The 27,589-nt window shown below is 37.3% G+C and overlaps 1 protein-coding gene across 1 annotated transcript in view; it reads left to right on the top strand.

The window, feature by feature from the left end:
- The window catches only part of SLC2A5 (solute carrier family 2 member 5), a 208,985-nt gene that overhangs the window by 51,215 nt on the left and 130,181 nt on the right, over positions 1-27,589 (top strand). The window contains exon 4 of the mRNA XM_044062800.1: positions 12,239-12,349. Coding sequence (XP_043918735.1) covers positions 12,239-12,349 — 111 coding nt within the window. The remainder of the gene's footprint in view (positions 1-12,238; positions 12,350-27,589) is intronic.

The raw sequence follows: 27,589 nt of genomic DNA on the forward strand, positions 1-27,589 counted from the left end.
TTAATGGACATGCTCCACCTCAGTAAATCTAAATCCCTTAGAGCCACACGCTCGAGGGACTTGAACCTCAGCACAGAAATAAATAGAACTTGCTGGAGGGACAAGTTCATAACCCAGAGGCTTCCTTCGCTCTGGAATAGAATTCCAGTTCATGTGAGGCAGAGCACCTCACTGAATCTCTTCAAGAAGAATCTCGATAGGTGGATGGGGGATCATAGGTTTGTCCCAGGGATTACTCCTGTGTCACTATTAGATAGAGGCACAGTAAACTAAACCTTAAAAAGGGCACAGTATACTCAAATCAAGGGGTGGCGTAAGCCATACAGAATCGGGCTAGGCTTATAATTGCCCCAGGGCAGATAGCCTAGTATGAACCTATGAACCTATGAAGCTAACTTTATTAAGGTTAAAATGACCTAAGGGTGGGAAATCAGACTTCTTATTCAGTTCTGGTCATCCATCATCTTACATTGATACATGGTGAAGTTTATCACTACTTTCTGTTTGAACATCTTAGGACTAACAGAATGGTTTTAGGTAATGGTTCTGAGCTGGTTTTCCTCCTACCCGTTGAATGTATTCAGCAGTTGGTATCTGGGGTTCGTTCCTCATCCTGCACAATGCTTTATGGGTATCTTGTGAGATTCCATCTTGCATCTGTATATATACTTGGTGTCTGAATATATATTTCTCATGAAATACCTTATTTGTAGAAGTGGTCTTCAGTATTACTGTTCTGTAGATGGTATCCAGCTCTAACCCTCCTTTAATCAGGAATGTCCATTGTGAATGCACTTGCTGATGATGTGAGAAGCATCCAAAAATGAATGACCTTAAGTTCAACACCTTCAAGTCACTGGTCATTTATTTTTATTTTATTTATTTATTTGCAGTTTGTTAACTGGGAAAGTCCATTGGGCCAGGATGAGCCTTTTTCATTGGAGGCTCTGGGAGAAAAGCTCCATATACATACATACAGAAATATCAGCAATTGGATACAAAAATGAATACAAGATATTGCAGTAAAAAAACATAACAGAGTTAATTACACAATTTGTCATTATGGCAATAACTGTATATGCCACCTTACAGGAGTATAGCAGCTTTGCTCTTAACCACAGCAATATATAACATATTGTTGTCCTGAATGGCAGACTGACATTGGTATTATCTGCTACAATGTATGGTGAAGTCCTCATGCTGCCATCTAATGAACATGTTGTCTGCTACAATGTATGATGAAGTCCTCATGCTTCCATCTAATGAACATATTATCTGCTACAATGTATGGTGAAGTCATCATGCTTCCATCTAATGAACATATTATCTGCTACAATGTATGGTGAAGTGTTCATGCTTCCATCTAATGAACATAGCCAGGATGTAATAACTTCATGCTCCTCAGGACCTTTCAGAGGTTGTAACTTGTACCTGCAGGAAATTTGAGTAAAAGTTCCTGGTGCCTTGGCTCTATAACCTTCAAGGAGACAAGTAGTCCCGAAGTTCCATCCCTCTTATACGTTCATAGGTTTATACTAAGCTAATGACAGGCAGGGTCTTTACAAATGTAGCCATGCAACCCAATCCGGTTTTGCCTCCAAGTTCCTTGGATATCTGTATGGTGGGACATGTTAGAAAATATGTGGGGGCCTATATTAGTTGGGGATTAATTTTCTTACTGTCAACCTCTGTCCATCAGAGACATGTGGCCAAACTGGGGGTGAATTTGAGATTTCTCATCCAATGATCATGGTTTCTTTTGAGTAGGGTCAGGGTTGAACTCTGCTTCACATAGATGAGGAACTTATTCCACAGTGCTGGGATTTTTTGAGACACATATCGCTCCCTCCAGCAAGTTCTATTTATAAAGTTCAGGTCCTTGGATCCAGTGTTTCTGGTGCTGTTTGTCTTGCGGAAGTGCAACAGATCCATCAGAGCTGGATCTGAGGATGCCTTATATGCCAAGCATGCATCACCTCTCAGTAGGAGACTGAGTACAGAGATAAGACAGGTGATATGTGTAGGACAGAGTTTTCATACTTTGGATTCTCCTGGTGAGGAACCTTTGAGGATGTTCCAACTCATGCAAGCGCCTTGTTAGCTACATGACAATGGGGACATTGTATTCAATAATGGGTCTGATAAGAGCTGAGTAGGGTGGCACTATTACCTCCTTGGACATGGATACCATACCCTTGCTTATGAGTTGAGCGACATAGAATGATTTTCTTACTGTCTTGGCTACGTGTTGGGTGAATACCAGATTACTGTCTACATATGGTCCCAGATCCCTAATTATTGAGTCAACTCTTAGGGGTGTTTTATCGATGAAGTAGTTAGCTTGGGTGGATGATTTTCCAAAGGGCATTATAATGCATTATTTTGCATTGAGTTTTAATCCATGGCTTTCACACCAGTCATTTGTTTATTATATAAACAGTTTATTATTTTCAGTTCATAGGATCATAGGAGATTACTAGGCTATTGACCCAGAGGTCTTTTTAAGCCTAGCCATTTTATCCCAATGTAATACCATAGAAGTGCTAATGAAGACCAAAGATTGCATTTAGTGATGACTGCCCATGTCCAGGAGATTTGTAGGCACTCTCCCCGGTAAGAGTTTACGGTGCCCCATCCACTTGTCCCAGTTCCTCTTGAACAGTGTCATGGAGGTGCTCTGTTTCACATGAATTGGTAGCCTGTTCCAAAGATGCGGCAGTCACTGGGAGATAAATCTGTCCCTCAAGTATGTCCTGTTTAAGTTGCAGGCCATATTTAGGTCCCTGGAATGGGTAGCCTTAGTCCTGGTTAATTTATGGATATGGAGCAAGTTCATTAGGTTTGGGTCTTGGATTGCTTTGCAGGCAAGGCATAAGATTCCCCTAAGAAGTCTGTATGATATGGAGTATAGTGACAGTGACAGGGACTTTAGTCACTCAATGTAAGGCACATGCTGGAGGCCCTTGATCTTCTTTGTTAGAAACCTCTGAGGTCTCTCTATTTGCTGCAAGTGCTTAGTACGGTACATGCCAAATGGGTAGTTATACTCAATTATGGGCTGGATAAGTGCCGAGTATAGGGGGGGGGGGTTATAACTTCTTTTGCTTTCAGGGCAATGTCTTTGCTAATCAAGTGTGCTACATAAAAAGCTTTCCTTACTATGGTAGACACATGGTGGTCAAAGTTAAGGTCACAGTCAACTTATGATCCCAGGTCCCTTGCCACTTCATGGGTACTTAGGGTATTGTTGATTTGATAGTCTGAAGGGACATTGTTTGTGCCAAAGGGAATGATGATTATGCATTTTTTTGCATTCAGTTTAAGACTGACTAATACACCAGCTGCTGGTCTGTGTGAGACCCTCCTGGATTATAATGACATCATTAGGGGATTCAGTAATTGACCTAGTTTGCAGTTATTTGCAAACTTGGTCAGCCACAACCCCTTAGTTTTGACCTTAACTTCTGAGAAGTATATGCCAAGCAGTAGGAGGCCCACCACTGACCCTGTTCACCCTGCTGGTAACAGGTCTGCTGGTTGATGTGGAGTTACCCACTTTGATAGTGTGTGTCCAGTTTGTGAGCCAGTTGGCAATCCAGCTTACAATGAAGGGGCTTACATTCACTTTGCTAGGTTTATCGGTAGTGCCTGAATGTGGGATTGTATCAAAAGCCTTTGTCAAGTTGAGGTATGCTGTGTACATAGATTTTCTCTCATCACTGGCTTTGGTCACACTTTCATAGAAATATACCAGATTTAACAGGCAGGATCTGCCTTTCACATGGACAGGATGGACATGGCTGTAGTGAATACATATTTTAAGAAGAGGGAGGAGCATAGGGTGACATACAAGAGTGGAGGAAGATGCACACAGGTGGATTTTATCCTATGCAGGAGGGCCAGTCTGAAGGGGATTGGAGACTGTAAAGTGGTAACAGGGGAAGGTGTAGTTAGGCAGCATAGAATGGTGGTCTGTAGGATGATGGTGATCAAGAAGAGGAGGACAAGTGTGAGAGCAGTGCCAAGGATCAAATGGTGAAAGTTGAAAAAGGGTGATTGTGAGCTGGAGTTCAGGGAAGAGTTAAAACAGGCACTGGGAGGCAGTGAAGAGTTACCGAATAGCTGGGTAACTAAAGCAGAGATGGTAAGGGAGACAGCTAGAAAGGTGCTTGGTGTGACATCTGGACAGAGGAAGGAGGACAAGGAGACCTGGTGGTGGAATGAGGAAGTACAGGAGAGTATACAGAGGAAGAGGCTGGCGAAGAAGAAGTGGGATTGTCAGAGAGATGAAGAAAGTAGACAGGAGTATAAGGAGATGAGGAGCATGGCAAAGAGAGAGGTGGTGAAGGCTAAGGATAAGATATATGGAGAGTTGTATGAAAAGGTGGACACTAAAGGGGGAGAAAAGGACCTGCACCGATTGGCTAGACAGAGGGACCAAGCTGGGAAAGATGTGCAGCAGGTAAGGGTGATAAAGGATAGTGAGGGAAACGTACTCACAAGCAAGGCTAGTGTGTTGAACAGATGGAAAGAGTACTTTGAGGGTCTGATGAATGAAGAGAATGAGAGAGAGAGAGAAGGTTGGATGATGTGCGGATAGTGAATCAGGAAGTGAAGCAGATTAGCAATGAGGAAGTAAGGAAAGCTATGAAGAGGATGAAGAATGGAAAGGCTGTTGGCCCAGATGACATACCAGTGGAAGCATGGAGGTGCTTAGGAGAAATGGCAGTGGAGTTCTTAACCAGATTGTTTAATGAAATCTTGGAAAGTCAGAGGATGCCTGAGGAATGGAGAAAAAGTGTTTTGGTACCTATTTTTAAGAATAAGGGTGATGTGCAGAGTTCCAGTAACTACAGCGGGATAAAACTAATCAGTCACAGCTTGAAGTTATGGGAAAGAGTAGTGGAAGCTAGGTTAAGAAGGGAGGTGATAATTAGCGATCAGCAATATAGTTTCATGCTGAGAAAGAGCACTACAGATGTGATGTTTGCTCTGAGACTGTTGATGGAGAAATATAGGGAAGGTCAGACGGAGTTGCATTGTGTCTTTGTGGACTTGGAGAAAGTATATGATAGGGTGCCTAGAGAGAAGTTGTGGTATTGTATGAGGAAGTCAGGAGTGGCAGAGAAGTATGTAAGAGTGGTTCAGGATATGTACGAGGGTAGTGTGACAGTGGTGAAGTCTGCAGTGGGAGTGACAGATCCATTTAAGATGGAGGTGGGATTACATCAAGGATCAGGTCTGAGCCCTTTCTTATTTGCAATGGTGATGGACTGGTTGTCAGACGAGATCAGACAGGAGGCCCTATGGACTATGATGTTTGCAGATGACATTGTGATCTGTACTGAGAGTAGGGATCAGGTTGAGGAGACCCTGGAGAGGTGGAGATATGCTCTAGAGGGGAGAGGAATGAAGGTCAGCAGGACTAAGACAGAATATGTGTGTGTGAATGAGAGGGAGGATAGAGGAATGGTGAGGATGCAGGGAGTAGAGTTGATGAAGGTGGATGAGTTTAAATACTTGGGATCAACAGTTGAGAGTAATGGTGAGTGTGGAAGAGAGGTGAAGAAGAGAGTACAGGCAGGGTGGAATGGGTGGAGAAGAGTGTCAGGAGTGATTTGTGACAGACGGGTACCAGTAAGAGTGAAAGGGAAGGTCTACAAGAGGGTAGTGAGACCAGCTATGTTGTATGGGTTGGAGACAGTGGCATTGACAAAAAGGCAGGAGTCAGAGCTGGAAGTGACAGAGTTAAAGATGTTAAGATTTGCACTGGGTGTAACAAGGATGGACAGGATTAGGAATCAGTATATTAGAGGGTCTGCTCAGGTTGGACAGTTTGGAGATAAAGTCAAAGAGGCGAGATTGCGTCGGTTTGGACATGCGCTGAGGAGGGATGAGGGGTATATTGGGAAAAGGATGCTAAGGATGGAGCTGCCAGGTAAGATGAAAAGAGGCAGGCCTAAGATAAGGTTTATGGATGTGGTGAGAGAGGACATGCAAGCAGTTGGTATGACTGAGCAATATGCAGAGGACAGGAAGAAATGGAAACAGATGATCCGCTGTGGCGACCCCTAATGGGAACAGCCGAAAGAGAGGAAGATCTGCCCTTCACAAAGCTGAACTGGGTAGGATCCAGGGTTTGGAGGTCACCTATGTCTTTATTTATGAGGTCCATAATGATACATTCTGTGGCCTTACAGATGAGGCTGGTCAGGCTTATGGGTCTGTAATTCCTTGGGTCTGTTGCTAGGCCAACTTTGTGAAGGGGAATAACTGTAGCTGTTTACCATTCCACAGGAACAAAACCTGTGGTTAGGCTATGATCGAAAAGGGTATTAAGTGGTGATACTAGTTCATGTTTTAACCTGTTTAGAAGACAGCTTGGGATGTCATCTGGTCCCATAAAGGCTGTGTTTTTTTGCCTTGGACAGGGCTTTGAGAACCTGCTCTTCAGATATGTAGGATGGGGAGAAGTTTGGGGAAAGGTTTGTTGTAAGTTAGGAGGGGATAAGGGAGTGAACATTTTGCCAAACCTATCCAGTAGCAAGTTTGCTATCTCTCTGGGGGTCAGTGTGTGTGTGTGTGTGTGTGTGTGTGTGTGTGTGTGTGTGTGTGTGTGTGTGTGTGTGTGTGTGTCCTACCGTTGGCCACTAGTTCTGCACATGTTTGGGTCCTACCCTTTAGGTTACCTACATAACTGTAAAAGGCCTTATGGTTATCCTTGGCTGTACTTACTAAGTTTCTCTCGTAGTACCCCTTGGAGGATTTGACAAGTTGTCTTGTTTGCCTGTTGAGGCTGAGGAGGGTGCTTTTCCATTGTTGGGGCCTTGCATTTGTTTTCTTGGACAGCAACTTTTTGCATGTATTGTAAAGTCTGTTGATGCTGAATGTCCACCATGGTAGCTTGTTTTTTTCTTCGGGCTCTGGCTCTGATTCTTTCTGGTACAGAAGGAAATCATTATTTAAAGATACCATCACATTTGCAAAAAAAAAAAAAAAAATGCCAATTAATTTCCACATTCAGACTCCACTTTTCATAAGCTTCATATGTCATTTTAAGGTGACTTCCTTTTTCAACAAATCACTATTTTAAGTAGTTCCTTAAATTAAGTGTTTTTTGCAGCAACACAATTGAACTAAATTCAGATATTTCATGTTGCTGTTCTTTAAAGTGCCTTGCTACTGAATTAGCCACACAATCTGCCATAATATCCTGTAGTTCCTCCAATGTCCATTTCTTTACATTTTCAATGGCTGCAACTTACTGCATACAAAAATCATCTCAGTAGCACACATTAAATATCGCTGCACATTATCAACCGCCCTGTGCGATATGTTAAATTCTCTTTTTTCATAAGTATACAAACTGAAAAATTATAAAATCTGAAAATACACTTTTCCATGTTTTCATTCCAATATTTGGATGAAAACTACATCAACCTGCATGCCATAATATCTGTCTACATATTATTATGCAGTAATTCACAGCTGCTATAGTGGAAATACAATAAGCCACAAAGAAACAGTGAAACTTTCAGGAAATATAAGGAAACAGTGTATTGCTAATCCATTAGCAAGCATTTTAAATAACATCAGCATGAAATGCCTGAATTTAGTTTTAGGGCGCTGCTGCAAAAATGCTTCATCTTAAGAAATGATTTAAGACAGTGCTTGTTTAAAGAAGACTTAACTTAATGCTGAAATATCAGACTTATGAACCGTGGTGTTTGAGTGTGATAATTAACTGGCAGTATTTATTTATAAATGCGATGGTGTCTTTAAATAATAATTTCTTATTAACTCAAAGGCATTAACTGTTGATATAATTAAAGTGGTTTGATATTGGAATAATTTGTCTGCTTGAAAGTTGTAGATCCAAGGTGCCAAGGACTTATAATATTTTTTTCAATAAAATTTAAGTTGTAATACTACAGACAAGAGTGTTCATCTAAGTTTTATGAAAGCATTGATTACTGCAGTTCCCAAAACATAGAGCTGATTAAACCAGAATTTGACACTTTTCCAGCTGGTGCAGAACTCTGAAGCCTGACTACTTACAGATATCATTAGCTGCCAGCATATTACTCCATTTTTGTCATCGGCAGTGACTACCAGTTTAGTATCAGATTACATAAAAAGTTGTTGTGTTAGTGTAGATAGGCCTGTACCATATGGACCACCCCCACATGAAAGAACTAGTAGTTCCATACAGCCCAGCTAGGCCCCTGCTTTCTCCTTCTCTGGGTTTATTAATGAATTTTGGGGTGTGGCTTAAAACTTTTTTCTTTTCCGGTAAGACATCTATATATCCTCCTACCCTATTGGTTATGGAAGTTGCCCCATGCCAGCCACTTTAAGATACCAGTCAAGACAAAATTATTGAACATTGCTTTTGACCATCTTCAAATATTATGATACAGTACAATTCTAACTCTATTTAATTAATTTCTAGCTCTCTGCTGTGCTTTGCTATATGCATGATGATTTGCTCCTTTTGTTATATTGTGCCATTATTTTAAATGTAATGCAATGTTTTGGATTTTTTTTTTACCTGTGGCAAGGTTTTTAACAGCACTGGCTGTAAGTTCAGTGTAGGTTCTCACTGATATATCTAATAGCTATTATACAACGACCCCCCATTAATATTCAAAAAACGTGCACGCTGATTGGTAGCATGCACGTTGTAAATCAGAGTTATAGTAATGGAAAAAGGTCCGGTCACCCGGACTTTTTCCATTACTGTAACTCTTTTTTTTTTTTTTTTACAGCAACGGAGAATGCAAAATCTTCGTTGCTTCACACTGTTTCGCTATGTTAAACTCATTTAACATAGCAAGACAGCATTAAAAAAAGCAACAGACATTCTCCGTTGCTTTTTTTAATGCTGTCTCGCTATGTTAAACGAGTTTAACATAGCGAGACAGTTTGTAAAAAGCAACGGAGATCTTGCTTTCTCCGTTGGTTTTTACAAACTGTTTCGCTATGTTAAATGGGTTTAACATAGCGAGACAGCTTTAAAAAAAGCAACGGCTTCGTTGCTTTTTTTAAAGCTGTCTCGCTATGTTAAACCCATTTAACACAATGAAACAGTTTGTAAAAAGCAACGGAGATCTTGCTTTCTCCATTGCGTTTGCCCACAGCTCTGATGTACTGCGTAGGCATATGCATGCGCAGTACATCAGAACTGCCGCAGAATACCAGACAGCTGCGGAAGGGCAGCAAGGAGGCATTATACAATGTCATTATTTAAGAAAATTAATTTTTTTTTTTCTTAAATAATGTCATTGTATAATAGCAATAACCCATGCCTGGGTGTGGGTAACGCTGGATTTAACCACGGTTGGCTTTGTTTGGTCCCTCAGGTTTCGCCCTCGTGACAAAACCACGTCAACCGTGGGTAAATCCAGCATTACCCACACCCAGGCTATAATAACACATTCCTATATTCAGTAATAGATATGGTATACATCTACTAAGTTTGATTAGGTTTATAGGTTCATACAGGTTCATAGTTTAGTACTAAGCTAACTGCCCTTGCAAGCCATTTTAAGCCTAGCCAATTATCCCTTGTGATTAGATGGTAGTTACATATATCTCACTCTGTCCCCATACACTGCATACACTATTGTCCCAATTTCCATACACAGACTGCCTTCCTCTTGCATCTTTGTCACATAACGTGGGTTTGGCCTTACCTTATGTTCCTCACTTCTCTGTAATATGATATCACAGTTCTCCACTACCATCAAAACATTTTACTGTCTTAGTCACATAAAATACTCCTTAGAATTGATTTTTTTTCCCAAACAGGAAACAAATAATATTACTTAAACCCCCTTTTTTAAGAAAACATGTAACAGTGACCCAATTTTGTAAGCTAATCTATTCTAAACAAGTTGTGAAGTGACTATAAATGTGTGTGAGTCCATAATGCCTATATACACTAGAGGGCATAAGGAGGTGATTTTTAATTATTTTTACATTTATATTTGTTTTCTGACCAAGAAACACAGAATTTGCTTTGGGTTTAAAATTGTATTTTGGAAAGACCACTTATGCGGTTCATAGATTAGTATTAGGCTTATTGCCTTTGTGGGCTGTTTTAAATCTAACCAACTACCCCATGTGAGAATCAAAGCCCACACTTTGTGCCTGTAAGGTAAACACCTTAGCCATTATGCCAACCTCCATCCATATAAAAATGAATAAATTAAATGGTTACACAGTATCCAAGAGAGAGAGAGAGAGAGAGAAGATTAATATAGATCATATCACTGCACACTTATCTATCAGATGCTCAACATGACCCATACAGAAACAGGTAATACTGACATAACATCGACACTCACAATGCTGGAAATACAAAACAGTTCAACACACCAAATCCTGAATGTCTGTACTGCTACTGACCCAGGAACAAGAGCTAATCTGTATCACAAGGGGGAAGGGAGCATGTCCAGGAGTTCAGACTACTGTGTTTTCGACATTGTAAGCATCAATGTCATTATGTCCGTGTTACTAGTTTCGGTAGAGGTCATATTGACCATCTGATGGACAGCCATTCAGCACCTTAGCTGTTTGCTTGTTCTGATGTCTTTAAAAAGCATTTAGCAGTGCAGGTCAAAAATGATTCTCGTACAGTTGTGTATTACGCTCCTGTGGTTTTTGTTCTTTCTGAATAACAGCTGTTTTTCTTCTTGACCACCCGAGCGATTCTCACATATTTTGAATAATTATTGTTCTAATGCAAACGATTATTACCTCTGATTAGGCAGCTATGATTCAACACTGTTTGTCTACATCCAGCTTCCTTTGCGTTTAACAGTGAATCACATAATTTAGCAGATTTATCCTTGCTGAACAGCACACCTATAGTGCTAGAATGGAGTACCTTCATTAGCGTTTTCATTGTGAACCTGTGTGACAGTTTACTTCAGTGTAGAGGTGGGATATGAGAGTTCAAATATGCAATAAGATTCTTGTTCTCATTTAGCACAATATTTCTAAAACTGCTTCCTCCTAAGCGGTTTCAGTAACAAACTCTGAATCTTGCAATATCTGTGTTGAATAAAATTACATTTATAACACAGGTGGGTAACTGCAATTAACATTTGACATAAACTGGTCACTTTCACCAACATCAACCTTTTTCTTACATTATGATAGTAGCTGCTTCAATATGCTATCTCAGTGGCAGAGACCCTGTGTAGAAGCCCTCTGCCTTCTAATGCATTCTACAGAGGTCATATTACTCTGTCCATCATTACAGTATGCCATAATAAGATATAAACTAGGGCCTGCAAACTATTATTTTCACAGTTTGTTTAAAAAAAAGTGAAACATTATTAAAAAGGCTACATTATTTTTGAAATCTTACTTATACAAAGGGAACAAATTAAGTCTCAGAAAGAAAGATGTTGAACAAAGGTGTTAATAATAGTTATATCACCAGGTCTGTGGCACATGGGATAAAACACTAACTGTGACCCAGATAACCTGGATCTGAGTAATAATTGGGTGGAGCCAGTGAGGGATATAGGAGAAACCAGATAATGCCTTGCTGTCAGTGGGTGGAGAATTGCAGTGCAGACAACTGCATTGCCAACACCTCATGGAGATTATTAGTATACAACACGTATCAGATGGTACAGGAATATGTGACTGGCTGTGCTAAGCCTTGTGCATAAGTGTGGTGCCCTCACAGCTCAAATGTGGAAATGTGCTTGTTGAAAGGAAGGCTGTAGCAGGCCCTACTATGGCATGAGCACATGTCAGCTGCTATCAGGAGGGGGAAAGGGGCTTAAAAGAAAAGCTTCCTGGACCTGCTGTGGATACTTAACTCTCATCTCCAGAAATAGCTGCAAGTGTGGGTTACTACTGAGGTATCCCCCCTTTAGGTAGAGGATACTCCTCACAAGTGATGTGGGCAAAGGGCTAATGGAGGAATGAATGGCTCATTTGGGTGATCAGGCAGAGACTTGAAGATCAAACAAATAAAGTGGAAAAATGGTACTTAAAAACTGTCCATCTATTGGACAATAAGAGAAATGTAGAAGAATGAAGCATTATAAATATTAATAATATGCATCTCTAGTGGGGAATTCATTTTTTTGCACTGCATTTTGGGAAATTATGTGGTAATGCACATGACACGTCTTGATAGACAGAATTAAGTTTCTTATTAAAACATTTTGTTTGCAGCTGTTGTAAATTCTGCTTATTCTGGTTCTTTTTGCAGATCTACTATTATGCAGACAGTATATATGCATCTGCAGGAGTGGACAAAGAAACAATTCAGTATGTTACTGTTGGAACAGGTTCTGTGAATGTTGTCATCACATTAGCTGCTGTAAGTATTCCTAAAATCAGTACTGGATGTGCTTTTTAAATGCATTTCTTGAAATACCCAGCATCATGACCTCTTCATTACTTCATCTCAAATAATTAGTTTAGCATTTGGGATTTTGTGCAAGAATCACCAAGATGTAAACTAAATAAAAAGGAGTCAAACATCAGTGGATTATTATCCAGATGTTAACAGGCAATGCCACATATAAAAGAATCAAAGTCAGAACTGACCACCCAACGTTTACTTGTTTACTAGAAGTAGTTTTTTTAGTATCTTTATTAAAGTAGCTCAAAACCTGAAACAGTTTGAAATACCGTTAAGGTTAAATTTAATCAGGCATCTACAGAGAAGGCAGCACAACTGCACAGAGGCCAGTGCTCCTGCTTCCAGAACTAGATTCACAAAGTTGTCTCATATCTAGTGTGACTTATCTGAGGAGTTTGAATTTACTTCCTTTGTCTTCATTGGCAGGGAAAGTGATGTTCAGTTCTCAAAAAATCAAATTATGTTTTTATTGTCGCAAAATCTGGGAAATAACTCTGATTTTTAAGCATAATTTTATTATGAATTAATTATAATTTTCTAGTATCTATCTAACTATCTGTGTCTACATATACCTATATATATATATATATATATATATATATATATATATATATATATATATATATATATATATATGTATATATATGTATATGGATTTATGCCAAATTATCTAGCACTCACTTTATCAAATCCCATTTCATTGAATCCACTTCTTCGAATCTCATTATATCGAACTCCTGGAACTACAAAATGGAAACCCTGGGAAAGGAACCAGTCGACAGCCAGGACAAAACAACAAACATAAAAACAAAAAAAAAACTCCAAATGGAGGGCTAAGCCCCCCCCCACACCTCCCAATGTGGCAGGCTGTTCCCCCCATCCCACCCCACCCCTAAATAAATATACTATCTCTGAAATCGCACTACAGTGGAGGAAGGGCAAAGTTCACCATGGTGGCAAAGTGGTACCTTTCCCAGGGTTTTCGTTGGTACTTGCATATTATCGCAACCAGATTTTCGCTGTTGTGGTAATACACTTCCCGGTGTGTTAATGGTACCAATAATACATACCAAATGGTACAGACAACATTTTTTTTTCACAAAAGTCTTAGTTTAGGTAGGATTATCACTGTACCATTTGAGAAATGAATCTTTCAGTTAGGGTATGCCATTTACTGACACTACTGTCAACTTCTCAGTACATGGCTAGTGTAGTACCACCGGTCATCATCATGTAATAACACTACTTTCAGCTCCATTATACCACTAACTTTGAAAGTATGTTCATACAGTTTTATACATTATAGTTTTTATAGTACTTTAAGGTATGTTTTAAAGTTTAAGAAAAATAAATAATTTACCAAAAACATTTCCAGGTCTCCATTTTTTTTTATCTTTTGAAAATAATATCCTAACACATACAATAAATAATCCCTTCTGCAGTATGACAGCAGTCCAACCAAGCATTTCCAGGTCTCCGTATTTTTCTATTCTGTAGTACGACAGCAGTCCAACCAATTGTAAAGCACGCATAACAGAAATTCAGTTTTCATGCTCGTTTACCCTACGAAATTTAGGACAAACTAACTTGTACCCAATAAAGACGTAACATAACAGAAAATGCTAACTCCCACACTCCCTTTTCAGGCCAACAAGCGTATTACCGCAACCGTATGTAAGTACCCTCTTCTTTTCATAGTTCCAGGAGTTCGATACAATGAGATTCGAAGAAGTGGAATTGATGAAATGAGATTCGATAAAGTAAGTGTTTGATAATTTGCAGTAGACCCATATATATATATATATATATATATATATATATATATATATATATATATATATATATATATATAGGTTCATAGGTTGGTACTAGGCTATCCAGGGCCTAGCTTGCACACAATTCCCCATAAATATACATCAGCCTAGGGCCTATATACACATATACACAACACATACATACATACATACATACACATATTATAGATATGAACACATACAATTATATACACACATACTAACTCTATTCTTCTCTTTTTCTATAAATCTTTTGTTTAACTACACCTAACATTAAAAACTAATACAACAACATAATAATATTTTAACAAATATATAATAAAAATTTGCCATCAATTTAACCACCCCAAGTCACAAATAATATAAAACAGTTGAATTAAAATCAGATTCTTTGGAATCAGCAAAAACTCAAACAAATAAAAATCCATAAAAAATTAAATTAAATTTCAAACAAAACACTAAACACCCATCTCACTTAATCGCTTAAAAACTATCTACTCCTCAGATAAACACCCCAATTTTAAAGAAACCGCAAAAAAATATATCAAAATATATGCTAAAAATGTCTGTGATGCCCAAAAATGTGTTGTTTATATGCTAAAATCAAAAGCTCTCTGGATCAGCGAAGCAAAATGCCTGCCGCTAAGCCTTCAGAGATTGTAAGATCTTCCACACTAACAACCCTTGTCTTGTCTACTGTTCTTCCTACCTAATCACATCCACAAACAAAAATACCAAAAAGAACACTCTTCATTTCAATCCAATCCAATAATCCAGCCAAAACCAAAACTTACTAACTTTTAACAAAATCTCTTTCAAACAAAACCTCTTAGAACTATATTCAAACCTCTCCCCCTAAGCCCCACCTGCCACCAATTTATGGGGAACAACTTTAAATTTGTCAATATTGTACAATAGCTGTCAATAAAGTATAGAGCTATATTAAGGAATAAGTATAGAGCAAAGACAAGCCAAACTGAAGGAATCACAAAATCAATATCATACAATATCAATCAAAAATACAATAAAAATCAAAGAAGAACAAAGCCAAAGATACTAAAAAAGCAAAGCCTAAAAAAAACACCAATCTAAACAGAAGCAAAGGCAAGCCCTAAAAGAAAAAAAGGCTAAAATAAAAAAAAAAAAAAGGCAAAGTAAACAATAAAAATAACTTCTTATCAAAGGAAGGAAATAGCAGCATAGAATAGTATATAACCAAGAGATATTATTGTAGCATGCAGAACTTATTGTAAATGGCATCACAGGGTTCAGTTCAAATTTCAAATTTCTTCCCTCGAAAGTCCAAAGGGAAATACCATATAAAACAATCCTCTCCCCCATTACTAAGAAACACCCTCCCAGTGCACTTTCCATGGCCAAAAAAACCACTGCAACTATGGGCCAAAACATCAGCATGGATGGATAAATAGAATGAAATATGACAAATTAAATCTCTGGTCCAAACATTTCATTTTCCATTTGCCTTGATCAGGTTTGTGCCCCCCTGGGAATGGATGATGATTACAGTCATTCATGAAGATAAGGAGGTCTAACCTGCATGAGGGAGGTCTAAATCCTGTATAAGTCTTACCAGCCTCATATGTAAGGCCATGCCAAGAATAAATCATCATGGGGAATGACAAATGTGGACATAGACCAACAAGGACACCTGCATGAACAGCATGCTTCACAAAAACCAGTTTTGTTAAATTAACTGATGGACTTTTTTTCTGAGAGAGTCACCAAATTGAGGAGAGTCACCAAAGATTGAATAAAGTGCAGACCTGTGCACAAGCTTACTGAATTGATACTACTGTACTGTACTGTAAACTGCTGGAAACTGTAAGAATAAGACTGAGAAGTCTTGTCTTGTTAAATTTCTTTCCAAACTTTGCTGAAAACTCTCTCCTCTCTTCCTTTATGGTCTCTTTCTTGAGTACTTAAGAATAAATTCTTTTCTAAATTCTTTAAGGTTTGGTTTTTTTTTTAAATTTTCACAATATCCAAATACCATTGTCAATATCATTAAGTGCTAATTAGTTACTGCTCTCATCATAATAATTGTCCTGAATGAAAAGCACTATATAATATAGTATTTATTTTATCTCTTCTCACAGGTTAGGTTCAGTTGTCTGTCTTCGCTGCTGTAGTAACAGGTCAAACAAACTCACTAACCTTAACTGAAATGATATCCTGAACACAACATATTATATTGCTTTAGTCCAGTAATTTTTCTTATTTACTTTTCCTAACCTTGGTCTCAGGCTTTGTCTTATTTGGGCTTTATTTAGCATTCTATTAAGGAACATTCTATAGCAGGCAAGGTTGTATCTTTTCCTTCAGAAAAGAATATTCTGTTTTACACACTTCATGCTTATCTTTCCTTTTTAGTAAACTGTCTCTCATGCTTGACCAGCAAGGTTATTTTTCATTCTGCTTAAATGAAACACAATTTATTTGACCCTTTAGCCTGTCTCATGTCTAATAACTACTTTAAAATGGAAGTCCCTAACCTAACTATTGCCCCTGAGGTCCCTTACAAAAGTCTACAGGGACCTACTTCTGTAATTAATTTACATTTGTTTTGCTAACTAGTGTATACTGCTGTATGCTACCTGACTCATAATTTGAAAAGAAAAACATTTTATTTGTTAAACCTGCAATTTTAATTTTGACCACTAGCTGTCACTTGAGCATTTATGGCCTGTTTGGATTAAAGTTTTTTAACTTTATGATTTGATTTTTATATTATCTAGATTTATAGTCTTTAGAGTCTTTAAGTCTAAGTTCTGATGTATATTTAAAAGACATACATTATTTAATCCCCTTTTGCTAGAGGAAGAGGTCTTGCAAAATCTGTCTGTATACTGTACCATGCTTCTTCTGACACTGGCACTCTTTGCAGCTGAGGTTTTTTTTAACATAGGGTTAGTTGTTGTGTCTTTTGGCTTTCCCAGTTAGGGGTCACCACAGCGGAACTCCGGTCCGCTAATGATTGGCAGTAGATTTTTACGTGCCGAGTTGCCAGCTCTGATGCACCCATTCATGCATGTCTCCACACAGAAGACACTCTAGCTGAGAATCAAACAGGACAACGTCTTACTGTGAGGCAACAATGCTACCGCAGCACCATCATCGTAGTATAGGGTATGCAGATATATTATACACGCCTCCTCAATTTCTTTACATAGTTTTTCAGCTGTGGATTTTAAAACTTATACTTTATGACAGGCCAAATTTTCTGAAAACCTATATGACCTAGTAGCTGATGGTTGTACTTTATTAGCTGCTTAGCCAATAATTTCAGTATATAGGGCAAAAGTAACCCTTGTTCTGTTTTGTACACATACAACCTTACTCCCGGGACCGAACTGGCAACTTTGTATTGTGCCCTTTTATTAGCATTTTCCTGCATGTCTTGGATCTTTGCCAGATCTGCCTTAATCTTGAGCCAGCTTGGCTCACCTCTGTTATACATTTTTCCTTAATCTCCTTCCATTGCATTGGATATAAAGGAATCCCCCGCTTGGCAGTTTTTTTGCTGCCGCATATTGTATAGCCTATCAAGAATGATGGCTATTTTTCTGAAGACTAATTGAAATGTGCACTAAAAAGATAACTTTATAAGTGGTCTTGAAGTATAATTATCATATCCTGTGTTAACTTGGGTCTATAAATTTTTATTTAAATTTGCTCTATAATGCTACTTACATTTTATAACATTTATAAATATTTATGAGCTATAATAGTTTACTAAAAAAACTATACTTTGTGTATTTCAAGTCTGTACCCAGTGGCGGCTGGTGAGTTCAAATCGAAGGGGGGCTGCAGGAGACAGCTGAATGGGTGGAGCCAATGGGAAGGGGTGTGCTCAACTAGAAAGGGGAGGGGCTATGCTCAAAACCACAAAACCTGGAACTTTAATTAAATAAGCTGCCCTGGGTGCCAAACCGTCATTATGAGAGTCCAATCAAGACAATGTGAAGTATAGAAGAATATTTCAATGGATTAGCTGCATGACAGCTTACTTAATATCTAGATGGAAACAAAAAGGCTGTGAGGCATGAAAAAATAAATTATTTTTTAAATACATTATTGGAATGCCAGTCAAAATCAAGTACAAGAAAAACAAGCAGCACTCAACTCAAACCACTTCTCCTTGCACTGCAGTTCTAATTATAATTTATATTCAACTTTATATTAAAGTACCAAGTAACATGCTGAAAGTAGCAATCTCTGTGATACCCCACTTGTAAAAATGTTTCTATTTTTTATTTTATTTATCATTTGTTGACCGGGAATATCCGACTAGGTTCCACAGAGCCTGTTTTCAGCGGAGGCCCGGGGAGAAATTCTCCAGATTCTTCTAATAAAAAAAAGACCTGCTGCCTGACAATAACTATCTACTTGTTTCATGGGGAAAACATGATCAAAGTAAAAAATGAAAAGCAAACAAGAAACAAGCTCAAGATACATTGCTTAAAGGATTACTGTACAGGTAATGGGCCACACACAATAGATTAGCATTCTGTTTGATTTACAGGTAAAGCCTGCAATGATGACTGCAAGTCTCCAACAAATGTAATGAGATTCTTAAAATAATAATGTAATCCTGTCCTTTATTACAGATACTGTCATATGCATTTCAATACCCAAGGCTTATACATTATCTAGTTATGCAAGTATTCTCTGCATGGCAACAAAAAGGCTTTCACTATTGGCAATTCTTTAACAGTATGCTTACTTGCAACTTACAATCTCAGACAAGCTTACCTGATGGTCATTAAAGGATTGCTACTTAAACACAGAGCAACAGGCACTTTCTGAGTAATAATAAGCATAAATCAACAGTATAAAAATATGACAAACCAGAACATTCTGCAAAATCAAGGACAGAATAAAAGTAGTACTTGTGTCTACCTTGGATGGGGGGATAATCTGCACATTTATACTGCATAACTGCTCCTTGCCTTGCTTGGACACCTTCAGAGTCACTCTACATGAGGCAGTGGGGTGAAACAAGTATGTCACAATTTGAAATGCCTCTGGCTGACTGTGATGGCCCTGACACATTTGTCATACCTCTCAACCTCAGAGCAAGAAATCTGGACAAAGCCATACATAGAAGTGGGACAAGGCCCAAAATAAGGACAATTTTAAATATTGCTCTTATAAACTTAGAAAGGTAATAGAGTAGTAGGTCATGCATTAGTATGAATTTCTGAAGGGTATGAAATCTGAAACACAAATGTCTGTCATTATTTTCTAACTTCAGTCTTTAATGATTTGCTACTAATTTGCCAAAAAAAACACAATTTTATGAAAAATGGACCAAAAATGTGATGCAAAAATATAAAGTAGCCACACAATACAGCTTGGAACCTATCAAAAAAGGGACACTTTTTTAATATTAGTACTGCTAACATGAGCAGCTGACAAAATAAAAGAATCTGCATGCATTTCTGAAATAAAAGTAATCTATAACTCTGATTATTACAGTTATTTCTTAATTGTAAACCCTTAATTGTAAACCCTCCACGTTTTCTTCCAAAATTGCCATTTTGCAGCGGTATTATTAGAGGAAGAGCAACATTTTGAGCCAAAATCAGGGACAGTTCAGAAGTTTGGATATGCCTAATTCTTTAAAGCAACTTATTTGCACATACCTCTTAACCTGTTAATGCAGGAAATCTGGACAAGGCCAAATATACTTATAAACAGTACAAAAAATGTTGTATAAACTGAGACAGTTGATAGAATAACAGGTCTTGCTTTAGCATGCATTTTTCTGAAGGTTGTGAAGTCTGAAACTCAGTGTCTGTCATTATTTAGTGACTTAATTCCTACATTACTTGCCAGAAAACCACACATTTAATGGGGAACAAACCAAAAATAAGAAAAATCTATTCATTCTGTGAAACTCTGGACAGCTGAGAGGTATAGTTCAGCCGGAGCTGTCTTTGAGTTTTCCGCCATTCCCCCTCACAAAATCATGGTCGAATGGAGCCTCCCTCCTTCAGCTATTCCAATGAACCATTACTTGGCTATTTCACCCCATTTACCATAAGCATTAATGTGCATACTGCTTTACTTCTACGATGATTTGGACTTCATTTGAAAGTTTTATTTTGCATTTTACAGCACAAACACTAAGACATCTGCTATACAAAGCAATGCAATCTCACAATGAAAACAGATTTAGCATTAAAACTTCTGTGCCCTTGAAATTCACATTCATTGAAACAGCATTGAAACCCACATTCAAAGAAAATACATTTTGCCAGTGACAGATAAAGATTAACTTTGGGCTGTTTTCAAATCATAGACCCCTTGCACATGAAACATACATGTGGTCTTTGATACACCTTTCTGATTTTATTAAATTATATTCCTTGTACAATATAGTACAGCTGTAGAGGGGGTTTTAAATTTGTTTTGAACATTTTTTCCAGTAAACAATGAAACAAAATGCATGCACCAATAATGACAAAACTGCCCAATTCAGAGCATTTTTCCAGTAAACAATGAAAAAAAATGCATGCACCAATAATGACAAAACTGCCCAATTCAGAACATTTCTATCATAAAAGTCTACTCAAACTTCTACAGCCCACCAGTATCAGTAAATATGCACAATCTCTGAAGAAGTAAATGTCATCTAAATAATTCCACATTAAATAAATCTGTAACTAATGAATAGGTTGCTGCTAGCAAACAACTTTATATGTCATTGTTACATCTACAAATAAAGTGTCTGTTGCCCTTGAGGAATAAATTGCCTATGTTGCATAAAAAAATGTTAAGCTAGTAATATTGCAATAGGGAATGGATGGCAAACTGACAGGTTCAGAGTTACTAGGTATCTTCACCAAAAAGGACTGCAGCATCCACCCCTTTACAATACAGTACAGCATCAGCAATGCAACTACCCACTGTGGGAGTAGAACCCACAGCCTTCTGCATCAAAAGCAAGTACACTACCTGTTGTGCTATTAACAATGCAAGCAGGCTTAGCATAAGCATCACTAAACTTTTGTCCCCCTGCAGCTCTGAGCTTCCTGTAAAATCTACTTGACACTCAGCTGTATCTCTGAACTTTGCAGCACAAGAAATCTGGAAAAAGCCAAAATTTAGGGGGGGGGGGCAAAAGACCAAAAAACAGGGACACATTTTAAACATTGCTTGTATAATGTTGGAAAGTTGCTAGAAAAAAATGCTGTGTTACCACCATACATTTCACTGCCAAGCATTGAACCCAGGACCCTGTGCAAAACAGTTAGAGCAACATACCACTGTGCCAAATAAATCATCTATTTTATGAAAGAGGAAGACTGAAACTTAAATGGCTACATTCAATAAATTCACTTCTCACCATAGCTGTCAACATCTTAGCACAAAACACCTGAACAAAGCCAATAATAGGGGAATACAGCCCCCAAACATATTCAGTGTATTCAGTTCTCACCATAGCTCTCAACCTCTTAGCAAAAACACAGACAAAGACAGTAATGCGGGAATACAGCCCCCAAACATATTCAGTGAGTTCAGTTATCACCATAGCTCTCAAACCTGGCACAAAAAACCTGGAAGAAGCCAATAATGGGGGAATACAGTCCCAAAAATAGGGACAAATTTCAAATATCCATCTTATAAACTTAGAAACTTGCTATAGTAATAGGTTTTGTGTTACCATGTACTTTCTGAAGAATATGAAGTCTGAAATTCCAATGCTTGTCATTTTTATTTATTTAACATTTGTTAACCAGTAAAGTCTGATTTGAAACAAAAGCCAATTTTTGGCAGAGGAAGAAACACTCAAGACATGTCTTTGTAAGATGAGAGAACACCCACACAGGACATGCAGACTCCACATAGAAGGCACCCCAGCCAAGAATCAAACCAGACAGCCTGTAGCTGTTAGGCAACAATGGTACCACTGCACCACTGTACAACTGTCTGTGTTGAGAAACAAAAATACAGAAACCACAGGTTTTATGAGGAACAGAACAAATATGAGGCAAAAAATCTGCAATTTCTTTTTACAAATGGTGGTGGGTAGGGAATTCAGGATCTTGCCATTTGGGCCCAAGGTACAGGTTCAAGCCTTATTCTCTACCCACCACCATGTAGTGAATGGGCATTTTACACACACACACACACACACACACACACACACACACACACACACACACACACACACACACACACTCCGAGCTGTACAATCCATTCCTGCACCGTCATAGGCAAGCCCTTCCCATGAGAGCACCTAAGGCTCATCCTATCTGTCCCGCAAGACCACCCTGCCTGTGGACATTGCAGTCCGATCCCCTTCCAGTCCATGCAATGTAGACTGCTGGGAAATTCGAGACGTGCATGTTGTCTTTGAAATCCGGACTGCTGGTGGAGACAGTCTGGATTCTGTGCGCATGCTCCAGACTGGTTCACCAGCAGTCCAAATATCGGAAATGCCGCGAGTGCGCATGCGCGATGTTCCGGGACTCGCAGTTATTTTATTATTTTCTTTTTGTTATTTTTATAATATATTTTGTTTAATTTTTCTTATTTTACAGCTGGGAGGGCTGCAGTCCAATAGCACGAGCCACCCCTGTCTATACCTTTGAATTGTCTGTTAGTGTCCTTTTAATTTCTGACTAATGTACAATAATTATGTAAACTGCACTGTAATTTGTAAATGTGCACTGTAATCTGTAGATTAATTAACACATTAAAACACCACAACACAATCTTCACACCCACCAGAAATATTCAGTGCAAAACTGGGATCCAAATAAAAATATATTCAGCTGCTTATTTCCAATAAAAGAGACCACGTAGTAAAACAAATGTAGTTTATTCTAGCACCTCAGTGTTACCACCTTCAAAGAATAAAAGAGCTACAAAAACCCTATCTTTTATATTCTATTAATTACATTCAATTAATCAATTTAACAATAAAAAAAATTATTGTATTAAAGCAAACGCTTCCAATTCAATTAATTATTTAAACCTTTAGGAACCAATGTCTTGTATTTCAAAATATAAACACTCTCCTTGTATAACACTTTTTGTTTTAATATATCTTCTTTAACATCTCTACATTCTATTTGTTCTAAAACAGTGGCATACAACAAATTAACATCATTATTATGAAACATTTTAAAATGTGAAGCAATCACTTTATCTTCCCTACAGTTTTTTATGTCTCTGATATGTTCCATAAACCTAACACAAAATTCTCTCTTCGTCTCCCCTATATAATATAGGTAACAAGGGCACCTCAAGGCATATATTACCCCTTTACTCTTACAAGAAAAAGTGCCCCAGGTTCAAATTTAACATTATTCATGCTGTGAAATGTACTCACAATATGTTATATGCTACATTTACTGCATTTTATGTCCCCCTAACTGACAGTGTCTTTGTTATTTCCATGGCAGGCATACTAAACATGCCATGCACTACCATGTCTTTCAGATTTTTATCCCTAGTGTATGAGAAGAAAGTTTCTTGTGGGAGAATATTTGCCAGAAATTTATCTTGCACCAAATACTTTCAAAATGGTTCTGTTAATTCCACCATCTCTTTACTTTTAACATTATAAACTGATACATAATATATTGGATCCACCAAACTTTATCCAATCCATCTCTTTTACTTATAAGATATGCCCTATTATTGGAAGTAAGCAGCTGAATATATTGCATTAATTAACAAATTAAGCCTGCCATGTTATACCTTGAGTATACTGAATAACTATTACTGCCTATTATTTAAATAACTTATTAATAAGCCTGTAAAAAATAATTCTGTAACTAATGATTGAATAGTGTAATAAGCCTGTTACAAATAAGTCTGTCGCTTTACCCTTAACTAATGACTAAATAATGTAATTCTGTTACTTTACACTTAAACTAATGACTGAATAATGTGAAGTAACTTGAGTATTATTTTTATATTTTGAGATTTGACTGAAATGTACTATAGTGAACACATAACTGAATATGAATGTCATATTCTGAAACTTGACTGAAATTTACATTAGCGTATACAGAACATTTAAAAATAGCTGTGTATATTCTGGAAACTAACTAAACTAAAAGAATATCTTTTGCCAGTGTTAATTAAACACAGATAAAAGCATAACTGAAATTGGTACATGTTATATTCTGAAGACCAAATTATTATTGTCTGAACATAGACTGAAAGCCAGTACTACTGTACAATTGTTACCACAAACCTGAAAACATGACAACATTGTCTGAACATAGATGAACTCAAACCTAGTACTACTGTATAATTGTTTGAAAACATGAGAACATTGTCTGAACATAGATAAACTGAAACCTAGTACTATTGTTATATAATGGCCTGAAAACATGAGAACATATATTGTTTGTGAGTGAAACTCCACCCACTGTCTTATCATTAACCACTTTATCTCAATGCTGTTTTTTTTGTATACATGCTGTATATAACCTAACAAGAATTATGAAGGCATTATTCCTTCTATATGACATTGTAACGTAATGTAATTTTCAGATGATTGTAAATGATAATTTGTTAACTGTTTGTTGTTAAATTTTTAAACTCACTGAGGAGCTTTTCTCTGCGGGTCTCCACTGAAAATGAGCCAAAAGCTCAGTTGGACTAACCCGGTTAACAAATGTAAAATAAATAAATAAATAATGTTGACAGTGTTACCTGAACACAAATAAACCGAAATCTGTTATTGTTATATTCTGGAGACTAAACTATTAATATCTTTTTATCAGTATTGACTGAACTTTGATAAAAACATAAACTGAAACTAATACTGTTATATAACTGTTTGAAAACATACATACTTGCTTTAACTCATAAATTTTAACTTTAAACAAACATTGAAGAAATAACTGAAACACATAGTCAACTTCTGTACCACAGATCTTGCCAAATTTTATTCTGCATTGTTTCAGTCACTGATGAAGTAAAGGAAGGCCTGCTTTAATGTCGGTGTCCTCTTTATAGTTAGGCCTTTTAAACCTCTTCTTTTCATTTCTTGTTCAAGGCTGGGTAGATAAAGTTCTTGATTGTATTTAGTATCAGGTCCTTAAAATAGCATTTGCATGTTTAACAATTATAAACTGATAGCATTGCTTATTGCCCTGACCTTATTTACATTTTTCTGCATGAAATAAACATTTACTGCTAATAAACTCTTGCAAGTCTGTAAGCAATGATAATTTCAAAGGAAACTAAGTAGTAATGTAACACTGTGTATTTCTACACCTATATAAAATTTATTTTAACTGTTGAATGAACTTTTTACATTTTGTCTCGTGACCCTCAGATTTTAATATACTGTTCTGTGAGTGAAACTCTACCCACTATCTTATCATAACCATTTCTTTAGCTGACATCATTTAACTTTTCAGTAGTATTGAATATTGCAAAAATGTACTTTCTACAATTTTTTTGATATTTTTTGATAAATAGTAAAACTGTAAATGCATTAAATGGATAGCACCATCTTTAATTCAGCTTTCTAGGCTGGCTGTAATCTAAGCTGATGAGCTTGGCAAACTGACATTTCCATACAAAACATATACAGTCTCAAACTGGTTACAGAATGTACTCTTTCATACACAGGATCTGAATTCTTACCTGTGTTGTCACTTTTACAATGTAGCACTGACTTTAAATTTTATATTCTGTAAACTAGCAAATATTATTTTGTCTCTGTCTATATTACAATATTGTTTATGCACTGCAGCACTTTAATACAAAGCTCTTAACTAATGACTGCTAAACAAAACAATAATACAAAAAATGTATTTGCCAAATTTGTAACTGTAACCCTTTTATTCTCCGAATTAATTTGACTGTTAGTTCTGATATACCTTACAAGACGTAGAGGTATACGGTTACCCTTTTTTTCAAACTGGCCATACCCAATATGTCTTTCTGAGCACTTCAGCTATGTCATCTGAACTGGAATTTATTTTATCTTTAACCCATAAATCTGCATGTTCCTGTTGCAGCCAGTTCTTTAAAATCTGCACATTTGCACAAATCTTGTTACTGAAGTATGACATGTTTATACCTAGTACACAGCTGCTACACTTTGAACTATCTGCTATAATCTTTGACCTTTTAAATGCTGACAAAACTGCATTTGTGTCTTTTAATAAAGATCTATGTGTAACTGAAATTGATTTGTCTGTAAACAATGAATATTATTTGTTCTAACCTTAAACAATGACATATTAATGCTCAGATCTTTACAGATATCTATGAAATTCATTATTTTACTTAGCACTAAAAATGCATATAAAGTCTTACATAACTTTATGGTTTTGAAACAAACATGAGCTGTTGTCTGCAGCTTATTAACCTTTTTTCTTCTTGGCTGTATGATGTCATACTGGAAACTTGAAAGTTTGGTTTGAGGAGATAGCTGTTAACTGGATAATGTCTTTTATGTTCTGAAGGAACACTGCTTTGATTTAATACTGGTCTGCTGAAGTTGTTTAAGGCTTTTCTAAAATAAACACTGGTGCTGTGTTTTTTGGTTAACAGCTGCTTTTACTATATGTAGAGGTCATCTGCTGCGTTGTTCTGCAGGAAGTAGTGCTACCTGTAGTCTGCATGACGTAGCGCTGTCATACTGAAAAGTCTTTTTGCAGCTGTTCCTTTTGAAGTTTTCTGATAAGGTTGATTTACTCTGTAGAACACATGTAGTTGAATGAAACACTGCTATTCTGTAGAGTTTTGTAGAATACACGTAGTGTCACCAGGTCTGGAAATGAACAATACCTTCACTGAAAGCACCAAAAAGTTTGTAGCACCATTGATTACCTCTACTTTGGCCTTCCAGCTGGAAAGCCTGGGGAGTGCTGGTGAAATATTCATAGTACTTTTTGCTGTAGTGATTTAGAAGAACAGTCACTGTGAACTTAAAAAAATATATGCTGCACTGGAAACTGGATTTGAAAGAGTTACACACTATAACTGTGTCTGATTTTCCAGAGTATCTGCTGCTGGGTTGCAAGAATTATATATCTCTCCCCAGATAGCAGGCTTGTTAGGGTGCCATTGTAAGAATTGATAAGACTGGACTGTACTGTACCGTATTTAGCTGGAAACACTGCAGTAAGACTGAGAATAAAAGTCTATCTGTTAATTACCCAAACTCTTGCTGAACAGGTGCCAGTCTCTCCTTTATGGACCAAATCTTGAGTACCATTCTGAATAAATTACAATGCTCCCTTTGATATGTACCTGACCAGGCATATGCATCAACCAGAGTGACCTTAGAGGTTCTTTACAAAAAGAATACAAGGTGTAATAAGCCTGCCTTATCATAGGAGGTTACTAGGCTATTGACCCTAGTGCCTTTACAAGCCTAACCATGTTTTACCCT

This window comes from Protopterus annectens, chromosome 2.part1, assembly GCF_019279795.1.
Source record: "Protopterus annectens isolate FY-2018-M chromosome 2.part1, PAN1.0, whole genome shotgun sequence".
NCBI lineage: Eukaryota > Metazoa > Chordata > Ceratodontiformes > Protopteridae > Protopterus > Protopterus annectens.